This window comes from Humulus lupulus, chromosome 3, assembly GCF_963169125.1.
Source record: "Humulus lupulus chromosome 3, drHumLupu1.1, whole genome shotgun sequence".
In the NCBI taxonomy this organism is placed as follows: domain Eukaryota; kingdom Viridiplantae; phylum Streptophyta; class Magnoliopsida; order Rosales; family Cannabaceae; genus Humulus; species Humulus lupulus.
The window spans coordinates 125,978,277-125,994,864 of NC_084795.1; the positions used below are offsets into that span (position 1 = coordinate 125,978,277).

Here is a 16,588-nt window from a genome sequence, read left to right on the forward strand (position 1 = left end):
AATCAACTCTACTCATAAAAGGCAACAAAAGCTATCCAAGTTTTGCCCAAAAACTTCAACAAATCCCCAAAAATCCATATCCAAGCTCTCGAGCCCCAAACACTAGTCAAACTCACCTCTTGAACTCAAAACTCAAGAACACTAAAAGCAAGCAAATTACTCATAACCAACAACAAAATTTGAGCTTACCTCATAATAATTATAACCCAAGGATTGAATCTTAGTCCATCCCAACTCTAGCCTTTGATTTCCGTAATCCTTCAGCCACTAATTTCCCCCTTAGCTTCCTCAAGGTCTCCTCTAGCTTTAACTCTTAGCTTTTTTTCCCAAGCTTTTAATCCTTAGCCATCCTTGACATCTCCAAGCTTTAAACCCAAGTTCATCAGCTCCTTAATCCTTCAATTTCTTCAAGCAAGTCCAGCTTAGGCCTAATTCCCTGCCTTTTTCTCCCTTATTCTCAAAGCATAAGACAGAGAGAGAGAGAATTCGTGAGATAGAGAGAGAAGAGAGCCTATGTTGTTTCTAAGATGTTCTTCCTTTACCCCAAATAATTCTGAGTATATCCCTATTATGACAAGTCTATTTTGGCCTCCCATATAACACTTAGTCCATTAATCAATCTAAGGGTAAATTAGTCATTTCGTTCCCAATTCCAACTAATTACTCAAATGTTCCTATTATCGACCAATTAACCCCGTCATCCAATTTATTACCAATTATTTATTCAATATCTAATAATCCCCAATATATTTTCTAAATTCTCGAAAATACCCCTAGGCTCCCCTAAGTCGAGTTTAAATCCCCACCGTGACTATTTAGCCAATCCGCTCACTATGACTGTCTCGAGCCATATACTGCAAATTTATCCACATAATAATGTGGTCTCAACAATTTATCACATACAATTTTATTTATGCCCTCAAAGGGCCAAAATTACAAATATGACCTTATAAGCTAAACAGGGCCCACATGCATATTTAATACTCATAAACATGTCTTTAATCATATCACTCATTTAATCATTTATTCACATATATACCAATTATGCCCCCCTGGCACACTAATCAAGGCCCTTAAGCCTTATTAGAAATTTTGGGTCGTTACAATTATCCCCTCTTTATTACAATTTTGTCCCCGAAATTTATTCGAACACATCAGGTAATAAATCTCATACATCTGACCATAACTTAAAAGTCCAATTATGTACCTTTTATCATTCAATAACACTCTTAATATAGTGAAAATCTTGCTCCATAAGATCTTATCTTATAACTATAATTTCGTTAGCCTTTCCTTGCAAAATAACTCTGCTGAAACCCCAGGGTTTGCTTATCTCATCAGCAGTCATTTTCTCGTCATGTCATTGGCACTAGTAATACTCATAAGCCACCACCCACACCGGGGTAAGGCTAACTTGTCGGCCCCCAGCCTAGTTCTTTGTATGATCTCGAAACCCTTCTTGAGTCAGAAGTCAAAACTCCCCCTTTCATTCCCAAGGTATAATACTCTTTCTTGTCTGCAATGCTTGGAGAAATACAAGTCTCCCTTCCTGGAACTTCCTGTTCTGATACTTGAATCCTGCGAATCCTTATGTCCTTTAAGATGGGCAGATACTTCTACCCTAATAATTCCAATAACTTCATTGTTTTCCCCTGAACCAATACAGAACCATGATACTCACTACCTTTCATTTCTTCACACTACAAGAAAAAACAGTATTCATAACACTTAAAAAGTGCTATCTGGGACTATTGATAGCACTTCTGAAAATGCTAACGTAGCCCATGTTATTAAAAGTCCAGTCTTTTCTATAACATTTTTTTAATGTTATGTTCGGTGTTATCTTAAACTATTCAATAACACATTTTTAGGTGCTATAATATTCAAATAATAACATTTAGATAGAGTTTTTTATTATAAATTTGAAGTTTAATCTTGTATTTTTTTCATAGCACTTTTCAACTGTTACATTTGATTATTTTGATAACATTTTTAGTTTGTTATATTATATAAACCATAACGATTTTTTACGCTTATAATATGCTTTTAAATCATAACATATAGTAATAAAATTTAAAATTTTATTTTGATAAGTATACTTATATGGTTTTTTTTTTAATTAAAAGATTTTCATTATTGTATTTTGATAAAAATATTCAAAATTAATCATAAAATGTAATTCTCAATAGATTGATAAACCATAAGTATTACATTAAACAATAACTAATTCAAACCATGAATGTGTCTACTTCATGAGATCTTAGTTCTAACTTAAGTTTGAAAGCATAACATAATAAAGTTTTATAATCTTGAACAATTTTTACTTCAAAAATGAAAAAAAGAAACATTACAAGATACACAAAAGTAACCCATGCGTGAAACTTGCTCCATCCTTCAATTCATCATCATTTGTGCACTTGTCTTTGTTGCGAGTCCATTTGTTTAGCTACAACAAAATTTAAATAAGTAATGCTTCAACTTAAAGTTATAGTAAACTAAAAGAGTACATAAAAAACGTTAATTACCTAATTATAACTTTATCAGCTGGCCATGCAATTATACTACCTACAACATCTTCTATAGTAGACATAATTGTTGAAGGCCTCCACAGAAATGCATCATTCTTTCTCACAAGATCTATCCCCACTTTCATAGCATTAGGCCCAAGAGGAACATGATGAACCTCATCCTTTGGGTCACTTGAGATAAAATAACCTTCTGCAACAATTTCTCCAGATCCAATCCAATCTAATATTTTGCATTTTGAGCCAAATGTGTGGTTCTTGACACTCTAAGAATATATCAATATAACAAATTCAGCAGCAGTAAATGATTTTATATTGAATATTATATGTTTTAGATTTTATCATTTTCATATAATTAGTATCATAATTACCTGAGTGGAATGAACATAAGAATTTGATTGAACATTGACATTTGATTGCTCCTCGCTCTGAGAAGATGTATTCTATTTACAAGTAAGATAGAAAGACATGAATTCAACATCAAAATTAAAAAAAATACAAAAGTAAAGACTAACCAAAAAATTAAACATGAATCTTAGTTATTATTGCAATTCAGCCACATGAAAATATAGTTTCAGCATCAAAATACTTACTTGATTTTTCATTAAAGAAACAATGAGTTGTTCCATGTGTTGCATTTTGTCGTTCAAATTTTTGCATTGACCTTCTATCTTTATCAAATGGTCATCTCTTTCTGACACAATTTGCAACTTTGACCGGGTAACTCCTCTTCCGAAAGCTCTCAAGTATGAATTTTTTTCAGGACCAAGGACTTTTGTGAGGATATCTTCATTAACACTTGTAGTTGAAGACGTAGCAGGATCTTTCTTATATTCTTCAACCAAATCCTTCAAAAATAAATAGTATCAATAAATGTATTCAAACAAATGAGTAAGTTAAAACTAAAGGCACATGATTTTGAAAGGGCAAGGTGTATACAAAAGCTTCAGCCACTTCTGAATTTACTGGTTCGCCATTTTTCTTCTTATGTGCTTTGGTCCAAACATCAACTCTAGAAGGTGGTGTATTGGTTTCACTATGGTTCATCTATCAAAATAAGAAAATAAATTAAAAAAATATCTAAACCAAATTCTATAATAAAACAACTGTAAATATGTTTGGCTTTACCAACTCATCAATCAATCTTGCATAACCTTTGCGACTACAAGTGTGGGGTAATTGCTTTGTCCGTATTTTTTTGAATTTCTCGCTTGTAGCCTAAGAATATAAAGTTAATAGAGACATTAAACTATAAATTTTAATCATAAATATATTTGGTTATAAGATGTTAAGAATAAAATACCTTAAACTCAGCACTATTTTTTTCCTTAACAAAACTTTTCCACTCATTCATAGATTTAATATTATCAGGCTTTAGTTTCAATCTTGCTTCTTCATTTGGTGCATTTGTTATTTTAGTAACTAGCCTTGATTTCGAAGCTCTCCAAAGATCTGCCATACTTTTGAATATATAGGTCTTTTGCCAATCTTTGTCAACCTTATATCTTGCCTAGTAAAATTAATAATAGGTTAGTATTAATGTAAATGAATTTCAACAAATTTCATGTTCAATGCATAAAACCTGAGTATATATACCTGAATAGATTTCCATAAGACCTCTTTCATTCCTAGAGAAATCTTCCTCCAATCTTTTATTGTTACTGGTACAATTTCTCTAACAAGTGCACCCAAAAATGAAGACAAAGATATTGATGTTGCACCTATTGGTTGTCCCTTTGAGTTAAACTTAACTTCCAAACGACCATCACTGTCTATTGCAATAGACTTCATTTTACTAGGGCCTCTAGTTCTCTTTTGGGTAATAGGTGCAACAACTTCTTCAGGTAGTTCTTGTTCGTCAGGCAAATTTTCAACAATTGTTTCATTTGGGTTTTCTGGGATTTGTAGGCGTTGTGATTTTGTTGTGGCTGTTGGTGAGATGGCATGGTCATTTGAAGGACTAATTTCTACTTCAACCACTCTTTTAATAGATCCCCTAGTGGCTGTCTTTGAAGCTAAGAATGGAGAAATTAGGTCATTAGTAGGTGGTCTCACTATTTTTTCAAGGGAGTCTATTGGTTGTTCAACCTCAAATAGATTTTTAAGAGATCTCCTTGTCACAGGGGAGATGGGTACTTCTTCTTCATCAGAAGAGTCATTTCTTACAATCATTCTACGTGTATTTTTCTTTGGAGACACATCCTTAGTATATCTCTCTTCAACAACCTTATCCATTTCCAAATTTAGTCTAAAGCTCTTCCTCTTTTCATTGAGGAGTTTAACTAATTTTCCTGTAGGTATGTGTTTTGGCCTCTTTCCTTTTTTAGATGGAGGTGACATATCTTGTACTTGGCAAACTCTTTGACTAGTTTCTGATCAACCGTTTCTATAATTAGTAAGATTTTTGATGAGTTGCAAAAATCATATATAACAACATATTATCAATTATCACAAAAAAAACATATAATAAAAGTCAGAAAGAAAGAAATAAATAGTCATTCTTGGCATCAAAGACATGTTTTCAAGAGTTCTTCGCTAAAAATACACAAATAAGAAACAACAAATTAATGAGCTAAAGTATAAACTGAAATTTCCATTGATTACAACTTTGAATGTCAAGTGCAACATCTTCTACAATTTACAAAAAACACAACAATAATCAAACTAATATACCCTCACAATCATCTCTAACATATTGTTCATCTTCCACTACATTATACAACCTAGATTCAGTAACTTCAGACATTACAGGCATGAATTCTTGCTCATCATAATTTTCCATGTCATAAAAACCTCTAGGGGGTGCCCTAATCACCACATACCAATTGGAAGAATCATGTTCTCTTGAGTAGAAGACTTGTTTAGCTTGTGAGGCTAAAATAAAAGGGTCTCTACCAACAGACCATTGACTTTGGTGTAGATTAACTAAAGTAAGACTATCCTCCACCCTAACACCGTTAGGGACATTTGCCCAATCACATTTGAAAATTGGAATCTGAACTATATAGTAATCTAACAAGATTATCTCTCTTATAACCCCATAGTATGAAACTAAATTAGGAACTTGAGATACATCTTTGGCACTAGATCTACACATAGTTGTAGCTTCAATTGAGACACCACTATTCTGTGTGGACTTCTCAATGTCATGTACATGGAATCTTTGACCATTGATAATATATCCAGTGTAAGAAGCAGCATGTTTTCTGGGTCCATATGCCAGCCATTTCAACAAATCAGTTTCATCACAAGTTGAGGAATGCATAGGAACCTATACAAATAATAGTATGACATTGTTAATTTTCTTAATGATATTTAAAACAACTGATATGAACCAGTTAGTTTGCATTAATTTACCTTTTCCTTCATCCATGTTGAAAAAGTTTGTATATGTTTCTTCCAAAGTAATCCACTATTTCTCTCATATATTTTGTTTGTTTTTTTCAACTCTTCTAAGTGAATCCTAATTTATAGGACCAATGAGTTAGTATTACTACATTTTTAATAAAAAAAACAGTAATTTCTTATATCAGACACTTACTCTAGAAAAGGCTCCACAACAGATGTATTTAACAGAATGTATCGATGTGCAATTTCTAACAACTCATCTGTCAATACAATTTCTTTCCTCCTAGAAATTGGACGACCTTCAAGTATCACATCATTTGACCACTCTTCATTTCGACCTTCTTTTGTGTTTAGTTCAATTGAATGGTCAGTGAATTCATTACAAAAGCTCACACACTCATCTGCAAGATAACACTCTGCAATACAACCTTCAGGCCTTGCTCGATTTCTGACATAATCTTTCAATATCTTCATGCGTCTATTAATCACACAATTGCTCATCATTAATAGAATGTTCACATAAACTAATAAGAATAAACAAAACAATTAAGTCTTAGTGATTCACCTCTCAAATGGATACATCCATCGAAATTGGACTGGTCCACATAGTCGTGCTTCTCGTCCGAAATGAACCACTAAGTGAATCATGACATCAAAAAATGATGGTGGAAAGAATCTCTCTAGTAAGCATAAAGTTTCAATAACATCATTTTCTAATGTCATTATGCTTTCTCTATCAAGAACACGTTGACATATTCGATTAAAGAACGTGCATAATCTTATTATAGCATCTCTTGGACCCAATGGCATCAATCCTTTTATAGCCACCGGTAGTAATTGTTGCATCAAAATGTGGCAATCGTGTGACTTAAGGCCCATGAGCTTGCATTGTTCCATTGAAACACAATTTCGAATATTTGAACTATATCCATCAGGTACTTTCAATGAGAACAACCTTTTACAAAATAATTCTTTCTCAAGCTTTGATAGTGTGTGTAAAGCTGCAGGAAGATAGGTTATAGTCCCCTTCTCTTGTGGGTGTAATGCACTCCTAATACCCATATGTTGCAAATCCAAGCGAGCTTTTAGTCCATCTTTACTTTTTCCAGCAACATCTAGCAATGTATTACAGATGCTTTCACAAACATTTTTCTCTATGTGCATCACATCCAAATTGTGACGAACATACAATTCCTAAAAAAATTGCAAAAGAAATAACTAATGAAATTCCTCCAAAAACAATAATTTACACAAAATTTTTTTAGAGTAGTAAGAATGTGCTAACCTTCCAATAAGGTAACTGAAAAAATATGGATCGTTTTTTCCACATTTCTTTTGAATCATTTTGTTTCCTTTTCTTTGAAGTGGATTTTCCTCAAACATTCACAAAATCTTTAAGGTGTTCAGCAATTGTAGTCCCATTCATGATTCTTGGGGGATTTCCATGCTCAACTTTTCCATCAAACCAACTTCTTTTACTCCGAAATGGATGGTCTTCTTTAAGAAATTTCCGATGACCTCGATATGAAAACTTCCCACTATGTTTTAGCCACTCTGAATGAGTACCATAACCACATAGGGGACAACTAAAACATCCCTTATTTTTACAACCAGCAAGGTTCCCGTATGCTGGAAAATCTTGGATTGTCCACATCAAAATAGCCCGCAACTTGAAATTTGTGTTGTCCAATGCATCATGAGCATCAACAGCCTCATTCCATAATAATTTCAAGTCCTCTACGAGGGGTTCTAAGTATATATCAATATCATTCCCAGGCTGTTTAGGTCCTGGAATTAACATTGATAATAAAATATTCTCCTGTTTCATGCACAACCATGGGGGTAAGTTGTACATGACCAACAAAACAGGCCAAACACTATACTTAGAACTTAAATTACTAAATGGGTTAAATCCATCTGTGGAAAGGTCAATTCTAATATTTCTCTCTTCATTTGAAAATGATGGCCATTTATCATTGACTAGCTCCCATGCTGCTGAATCCACTGGGTGACGCATTTTTCCATCGCAACTTTTATTGTTGTGATGCCATCTTAATTCCTTTGAAATTCTTTTAGACATGAACATCCGTTTCAACCTAGGGATTATAGGAAAGTACCTCAAAACTTTTGCTGGGACACCATGTCGAACCTTTTTAGTCAGCTTATCTGACATCCAACGTGAGGTTCCACATGTTGGACATTCTTGCAAGTTTTCTTTATCTTTTCTAAACAAACAGCAATCATTAACACACGCATGAATCTTTTCATATCCTAAATCAAATAATCGAAGAAATTTTCGAACCTCATACATAGACTTGGGGATCATATTATCTAAAGGAAACATATCATTCAAAAGTCTTAACAATTCATCAAAACTTTTGTCAGACCATCCATTGGTAGTTTTAACCTTATACAATGCAACAATTGACGATAACTTAGTATATTTAGTGCATTGTGGATATAATGGAGTGTCTGCATCTTCTATTTTTTCCATAAAAGTGTCATCATGACCTTCTAGATGACTTTCAAAATCACAACCATCAATATTTGTAGCCCTAAACAAGTTGTAAGAATCAAATGTTTCCATTGTCTCTACATCATCATCTCTTGATAATTCTTCCCCATGATGAAACCAGATTTTGTATGTTGGATCAATCCCATAAATGACTAAGTGTTCATACAAAATGTTAATACATTGGTGACTTAAGTTTCGACAAACTTTGCATGGACACAATAACTTTTCTGGATAACCAGCTAGCTTTTCTGACATTTCTACAAAATTCTTAGCGCCTTCTCTATACTCATCCGAGGCTCTACAATTCAAAGACAAGTTCATATTTATAATATATTAGTAACAAATACAGTAAGTTACTAATTTTACTAAGCTAGCACTAATTAAATCCCTAATTCTTATTACCTATTGAAGCGTAGCCAATTTTTATCCAACATGATCACCAATTTAGTTGTCCTGTTCTAACCAGCAAAAAGCAAAATTTTGATAAGTCTATGTAATGGTAAATACAAAATTGTATCAACCAAAATATACTATATGATTTGATTTTTAAAATTACTTGATTTTGAGTTCAGAAATGAATTTAAGCTGTTTATTTAGTCTTATTGCTAAACTTGAGATAATTCTGGCATTTCCAATCCTCATCTCAAAGAAATATTATATATATTTACATATATATATATAAAGAGTATTGTCAGTTCAAGAATTTGATATCTATTTCAATATGGTAGTTTGAGGGAGCTTCTGATGAGGGAAATAAAGGAGTTAGTATATGGGTTTTGGTTCATCGATCTATGGATAGGAAAGAAAAATGAAGGAACTTTTCTAATTTATTATTCATATAAACCCATTATTTAGTTCTGAATTTTATAACCATAAGTAATTAAAAGTACTAAAAAGCCTCAGTTTCCTTCTTTTTGTCTATTCTTTTTTCTATCCTACTTATTTTTTATTTATGGTTAAAAGTGATAAAATTTATGATGGTAAGGAGTTAGTATATGTTTGTCCAATTCGGGTCATGGTACTGTCAACTGCACATTCACCCCTTGCAAGTGATTATTTTGTCTCAACTGAACCCACATCATCTGATATATATCAGTATATCTACCATTTCCTACATCTGAGATGGAGGAAATGGTGTTTAAGCTGAGTTGTGTTCTGTTTACATATTATGAATTTCAGTGTTACCTTATCTAAATAATGCGTGAAGGTTTAAAGCAAGTTGTGCTAGTAATCATAACTGTAAACTTTTATCAACTTTCTTTCACTTGTTAGATTTACATGTATGCATGTATGTGTGTATGAATTTGAATTAAATTTACAAGTACACTCACTATGGCTTCATCATACATGTTTCATTTGTGTCAAAAAAACTTATCAAACGCCTAAAAATATATATAAAGCTTTTTTTTTTAAATGAAATTTTCCTGGGAGAATGAAAGTCAAGATATACCAAGACTGATATGAATCTTGAATTTTGTTGAGGAAAGAAAACAAGTATAAAAAATGAAGAAAATATTTTCATATGTATTTCGTAAAATAAGAAACAGATAAAATGAATAGCAAAATTATTTTTTTGTTTTCTCAGAAAGAATTTTGAAGGAATGTTTTCAAAAACAAAAAGATAAAGAAAAGAAAGAAAGGTTTGGGTCTGATAGGAATATTCAAAGCCTCCTTATCATAAATTATAATGCATGATAAGTATAATTTTAGATTAGAAAAAAAAAATGTTCATACCCCTCTCCATTTACATTTTTAAGGAAAAAGGATAGAGAGGGGAGATGAGGAAAAAAAAAAAGAGAATAGAAATATTTTTAGTTGAACTTTAAAAAAAAAAAATGTAATACGCTTTTAATTGAAGGGAATATATTCATTTAATTGTAAGTTTGATAAATATCATATATTGTATTAGGATTAATAATTAAGAATTAGAGTGAGTATTGTGAACTCAGGTGTTGGTGGCTGATGGTTTATGTATTTGGAATAAACAAAATAGTGATGATTTGTTGTAGTTTAGAATATTTGATGAGAATTAGTAGTGACTAAAGTATGATGTGGTAGGATATTATGTGTGAGTGTAGTTTATGTTGTTGAGTAGAAAAGTGATAAAGTATGATGTGGTATCGATTCGATGAAATTTAATCCTCATCTGAGTTGATACAACTAAATAGATACATATTTTATCTGTACTAGTATTCTATTCTAATTCTATAATAGTTCTTTCTTATTTATCTCTACAAACTCCATTAGCAGCCTTCTGAAATAGGTGATGACTTTAATTATGCCAGCTTTGTGAGGGAGAAAAGATCTAAAAGATAAATGGAAGCTAGTTAAGTTATACTTGTACACACACACACAACACATATCTTTAGTTGTTTTAAGCAGTTATGGATTATGGTTTTAGTTCACCTTAAGATTTTTCAAGTTCACTTTGTATTTAGTTGATTGATGACTAAATTTCTATGGTTTCGATTTTCCCCACATGGGTTTCGATTCTACTTTCAAATTTCTATGGTTTTTGAAGTTTATTAGATATACATCAAATAACTAACAGAAAATCAGAAAACATTCCAGCCATATTTATTAACCAACCATCAATCATTATCAATTCAAAATATTCAATCAACACACAAGTTTTCTTCCTTATCTCGCCGCAGCACACAAATTTCTCAGAACCTACTTCACTAATACACACAAGTTCTCAACCTTCCGTTATCACCGCAGCACACAATAATAATAATCTCAAAACCTACTTCACTATGGATGAATATCTAAGATATTCAAACTCCTCTAACATTTGCAAAGTATTTTAACAAAAATAAAAGAAAACATACCTCTTGCAAACTGCTGCAAATAAAGTTCCCTCCAATTCTGAATTTCTGAAAGAGTTAAAGAAATTTAGAAAGTTAAAGTTCCAGCTGTCTTATAAAGCTAGTTGGGTATTGTGTGGAAGAAAAAAAACTCAAGAGAAGAAGAGTGAAAACAGAGAAAAAAAGCTGAGAAAAAACCTCCAATTGTTTTCAAACAGTTCTTTTTTTTTTGGCAACTAATTCAAATAAGGCTAAGGCCCATATATATATAAATATAAATAAGCTTCATCTCATTAAAAAACTGTGAGACAAAGAAGCATATCATGTGTTTGTAAGCTAGTGTTCCTTATTCCATTTTTTCTTTCTTTAGGCAAAGTATGAATTAAGTTAACTGCCAATCAAATTTGTAACATGTTTCTTTCTTTCTTTCTACTTCTTCTTCTTTTTTCCTTTCTTCCTTGTAGCTTTCTGATTTCAATCAATCAGGAGAAGATATTTTTTGCAATTGTAGGGTACTAAAAGAAGATGCAAAACTTCAAATATACGAGGCAAGTTTTTTCTTCCTACGTTATATATATATATTTTTGATCGAAAAAGGAAATATATTGCACCAAAACACTGATTACATCAACAAGTTCAGAAACAGAGCAGCATACAACACCAGCTCACAACTTCCTAACAAACTCAGCAAGAGCTCTATTCTTGTCCAGAATCTTTTGACTCAAACTACCAAGAAATCTAGCTTTCAAACTCATTTTAATCATACTATCTAAACTATGAGCAAAAAAACAGGAATTTCTATTACACCAAATACCATAGACAGCAGCTGCCAAGGAGGCTACAGCAATGCGATGCATAAGATTTTTGGGCTTCCCATCTAACCACTTCTTATATTTTGTTAGTGAGCATATACAGATTTCTGGTTTTTATGGGGTTAGACTTATTGAGACTAACAGTGACCATATTTTTGTTTTAGATTAAACGTGCTTATGTGCGGCACATGCTCAGGGACATATCTTGCCTTGAAAAAGATTTGGACATGAGGCTGGATCTATGCACCAGAAGACATGTTACTACACTTACTGTAAGTTCTCTCTATTCAAGTGCTGATGTACCTATATATCCATGCACCTACTATTATAGAATTCAAAAGTTTGAGATCTTTCTCTCTGATGAAGGTACCATTATTGTTAAATATCATTTGTATTTACCAAATGACCCCACCAGAAAAGGCTAAAACTTGATGTTTAGAACATGAGAAATATCTGGTAATTATGTCATGAAGTTGATTTCTAAGAATACATTCTATGTGCTTTTGCAGGATGATGAACTGCAAGGCATTAAGGAATTGATTGATTCAGCTATTTTAGATAGAGAAGTTAACGGTGGACTGAGATGGCCCTTGGGGAACGCAGTTTCTGGAGATAAAATTCGTGTGACTGCAGTCTGGCATGTATTAAGTAAAAAATACAAAAATCCATCACTAAAGCTGAAAATAAAAAATGTTGATCGGTATAAATTTTTATCATCAACTGAGGAACCTAGAAGGGAGGTTGTTATAATGCTAAAAGGAGTAGCTTCAGAATTAATGGTATATATCTCTTTTGTGGTTAACATAAATAGTTTGAATCCTGCTGAACATTGAATATAGTTTCTGTTTTCTTCTTTTTGGTTATAACTTTTTCATTTCTTAAGATCTGTGACCTGTTTCTTTTTGGTTCAAGCAGTCACCAATTTTTAGTTCTCCCAACTTGGTATGTTTCTGATTTTGTTTAACTATGAGTGTACGAGACTCTTGAGCTAAGGGATGGAGGATAAGACTCTTGTGTTCCTTTTTTGTTTTGATAAGTAAAGGTAGCCATGTTTTCCTATATCATATTTAAATGTGATTATTTGATTTTTATTTTTGCTGATTTTTCTACAATGTGATTAAATGTATTTTATTATTGTAATAACAAAGATGCAAAGTATAAAAGGAGTTATTTTAAGCAGTTATGGATTATGGTTTTAGTTCACCTTAAGATTTTTCAAGTTCACTCTATATTTAGTTGATTGATGACTAAATTTCTATGGTTTCGATTTTCCCCACATGGGTTTCGATTCTACTTTCAAATTTCTATGGTTTTTGAAGTTTATTAGATATACATCAAATAACTAACAGAAAATCAGAAAACATTCTAGGCATATTTATTAACCAACCATCAATCATTATCAATTCAAAATATTCAATCAACACACAAGTTTTCTTCCTTATCTCGCCGCAGCACACAAATTTCTCAGAACCTACTTCACTAATACACACAAGTTCTCAACCTTCCGTTATCACCGCAGCACACAATAATAATAATCTCAGAACCTACTTCACTATGGATGAATATCTAAGATATTCAAACTCCTCTAACATTTGCAAAGTATTTTAACAAAAATAAAAGAAAACATACCTCTTGCAAACTGCTGCAAATAAAGTTCCCTCCAATTCTGAATTTCTGAAAGAGTTAAAGAAATTTAGAAACTTGTGTAGAGAACCCAATAAATCAAAAAGTCATGTCACAATTATGTTCAACCATGTAAGTCATAACTTTGCATGCTAACATATATGCACACTGTGAATGTGAGGAGCTTATATAAATTAAAAATATTCTATAAGCAAAATATATAAACTTAAATCATATGATTAGCTGAGTTTGATTTATTATATAATAATACTAAAATTTTAGTTGGGATTCTATATAATAATTATATAATAATACAATTATGTTCAACCTTCGAACCCTCATGATGACTCTTCTTGAATTTCTTGCTAACCCATGTAAGAAGCAACAAGAATATAACTTAATTGCCCAACACTCATCTTTAGATAGTTATGGCTCTACTAGATTAATATTTTAATTTATGGGAACCATCGTTTTGTTGGAAGAAATAAGAAGCTACACATATTGATTAGTAGATACAAGTAGCTTTTAAAATGACATCCATCAATTTACGTGGTGTAAAGTAAGTTTTCAAGATAGGGTGCTGATTTATTTTGTTCAGAGCTTTAGATGACTGAAATCAGCATTTCTACGAAGACATAATTACAAGATGTATCTAGTTTTAGAAACTTAGGAATGGTATCCATTAATATAAGTGGTGAGAAATGTTTAAAAAAGTTTCCAGGATGGTGATGATTTATTCTATTCTCATAGTGAGAAATGATTTTACTCTGTTTGCAGACCTTTGCCTCCTCTTCCTGATTTAGAAATTTCTGAAAACTCTGTTGTGATGGCTGCTGATGTACTACGGGTGTGGGCTAATCAAGCATTATTGATTGCACGAGACATTGCTATTGGTAGAAATTTGAAGTTGTTCTTCCAGGTTAGGTGTTACCATCCTAATTGAATTTTTACTCCAGCAAATGTGGTTAAAGTAGGTTTCATTGAACGCAAAACTTTGCTGTTTTATTTGTTTAACTTTCCTTTTCAATATTACTATGGATGGGTGGTATAGTATGGAGCTTTAGATGAATGAACTTTTTTGGGTGAAATTATACTTGAGTACACCAATTGGGATTTGATGTTCAGAAGCTATGTGTATGTATATATCAAAATTGGGGGCCTAAAATTATGATTAGTTTAAGACCTGGAGTTATGCAATTTCAAGCTTCTTATGTGTGATTTAGCTTGTTGAGCAAGGATTTAGTTTAAACATAATGTTGGGAATTTTATGTTATTTAACAGCAAATAATTTGTACTGCAAGAATGCTGATAACTAATTTTAGAATATTCCAAGTTAATAGTTTCTTATGATATATTTTGTTGGAAACTGTTAGTACAATGTTTATTTTTACATAGAATTGTATATTCTCAATGTTCTGATAAGAGGAATACATGTCTAAAAGCTCATTTTGTTATTGGTAAATTAAAAGCTTAAATTAATTTTGCTATAATGAGTCTACATCAATGTTTCGTCAAGGCATAATCAATTTAGCAAAGATAATTTGATTAATTCTTTCTACTGCTTTCTGATACTGAATAACTGAGGACCTCATTTCCATTGACTAGAAAGAGTGAAGAAACAATGGATTGGGCAAGGTCATGGAAACCAATTTTGAAATATTTTGCCACCAAATTTTATTAGTAAAACAACATTTAATTTATTTTATTAATAAAATTATGTAATTTGATCAAAGATGATGATAATGATCATCAGGAGATATCAAGATTGGCCATTTCAACTTTTCAAGCTAGAGAGGAAGAGATTGAGAGAAGGAAGATGGAGGTCAAGGAAAAGGTTGAGCTTCAGTTAGGCCGAGCTGAAGAAGAAACTAAACGCTTAGCTAGGATTTGGGAAGTAAGTTCACTAATCTCTATACATGTCATATAATGAAAATACAATATAATCATATCAAAATGGATCCCAAGTCTTTCACAGATTCTAGCTTTGTTATTTGCTGACTTGTTTGTTTCTCAGCTTTTGTATTTCCTTCAAGAAAAGTCAATTTAGTTCCTCACAGTAATGAAGTCAATTGTGCTTTTGTGACAACTTTGGTCAAGTCTAGAGATGTTAGAAATATATATATGAGAAAATTTGAACATAATGTTTTTTAAATGGTGGAAATTGGAATGTTAATTATGCAGCAACTAGAAGAAATGCAAGATCCATTGAGGAAGGAAGTTGCAAATGTGAGGAAGAGAATCGACATGGCGAATCGAGAGCTAAAGCCTCTTGGACAGAGCTGCCAGAAAAAGGTGAAACAATATTTGCAAATTAAACTCACCAATCTTAGATTATATGATAATAATCCTTATTTTGAATCAATTCCAGAGATATATGTATATATTTTATGATGTAAATGAATGCTATTTTGTTTGAATTTGCAGGAGAAAGAATATAAAGAAGCATTAGACCTGTTCAATGAGAAAAGCAAAGAAAAGGCTCAGCTTGTCAGCGCATTAAAGGAGGTATATATATATTGTCTATTTTTTATACTCCATTACTAAAGTTTCCAAAAGAGTCCTTTCTTTGTATGTAAAATTAACCAAAAATATGTTAATGACTACCAATTTTTGAGTAGCTAAAATACTTTTTTATTGTAGTGGCACCAGGTGGAGTTACTAGAGCAGAATCTCAAAACAAGAGAAGCTGCTGCTAACTCAGCTGAGATGAAAACAGCCATGTCCTTGGAGTCAGAGAAAGCAAGCTTTCTCCAAACGATAAGAGAGAAGGATAAGATCCTAGAGCAGCTCCAGAAAGAAGTTGAATGGCTGGAGCAAGTTTTGCTCTCAAGAATTGTAGCAGAAAGAACAGATTGCTGAACTTGAGGATGACATCCATAATGTAAAGCAGAAACTAGAACTACAGCAAAACTCCATGTGTGTTTTGAAGAGGCAAGCAGTTAAAGTTGAAGCAGAATT

General features: G+C 32.1%; 2 protein-coding genes across 2 annotated transcripts; one reads left to right on the top strand and one right to left on the bottom strand.

Moving 5' to 3' along the window:
* Nucleotides 1-7,248: 7,248 nt before the first annotated feature.
* On the bottom strand, nucleotides 7,249-8,643 carry LOC133825014 (uncharacterized). The gene is made up of 2 exons (XM_062258017.1): nucleotides 7,732-8,643; nucleotides 7,249-7,650 (listed from the first exon to the last, which is right to left on the bottom strand). Exons 1-2 carry the CDS (start codon nucleotides 8,641-8,643, stop codon nucleotides 7,249-7,251), a joined length of 1,314 nt encoding a protein of 437 aa, XP_062114001.1.
* A 3,398-nt stretch (nucleotides 8,644-12,041) lies between these two features.
* On the top strand, nucleotides 12,042-12,847 carry LOC133825015 (uncharacterized). The gene is made up of 3 exons (XM_062258018.1): nucleotides 12,042-12,128; nucleotides 12,172-12,279; nucleotides 12,517-12,847. The coding sequence occupies exons 1-3, from the start codon at nucleotides 12,042-12,044 to the stop codon at nucleotides 12,838-12,840; spliced, it is 519 nt and encodes a 172-aa protein (XP_062114002.1). The 3' UTR covers nucleotides 12,841-12,847.
* The last annotated feature ends 3,741 nt before the right edge of the window (nucleotides 12,848-16,588 follow it).

Coding starts and splice junctions, on each gene's coding strand:
- LOC133825014 (XM_062258017.1), bottom strand. CDS start 8,643: ATGTCAGAAAAGCTAGCTGGTTATCCAGAAAAGTTATTGTGTCCATGC. Junction 7,651..7,731: donor GTGTTTGGCCTGTTTTGTTG/GTCATGTACAAC, acceptor GGACCTAAACAG/CCTGGGAATGATATTGATAT.
- LOC133825015 (XM_062258018.1), top strand. CDS start 12,042: ATGCGATGCATAAGATTTTTGGGCTTCCCATCTAACCACTTCTTATAT. Junction 12,129..12,171: donor AGATTTCTGGTTTTTATGGG/GTTAGACTTATT, acceptor TTTTTGTTTTAG/ATTAAACGTGCTTATGTGCG. Junction 12,280..12,516: donor GACATGTTACTACACTTACT/GTAAGTTCTCTC, acceptor GTGCTTTTGCAG/GATGATGAACTGCAAGGCAT.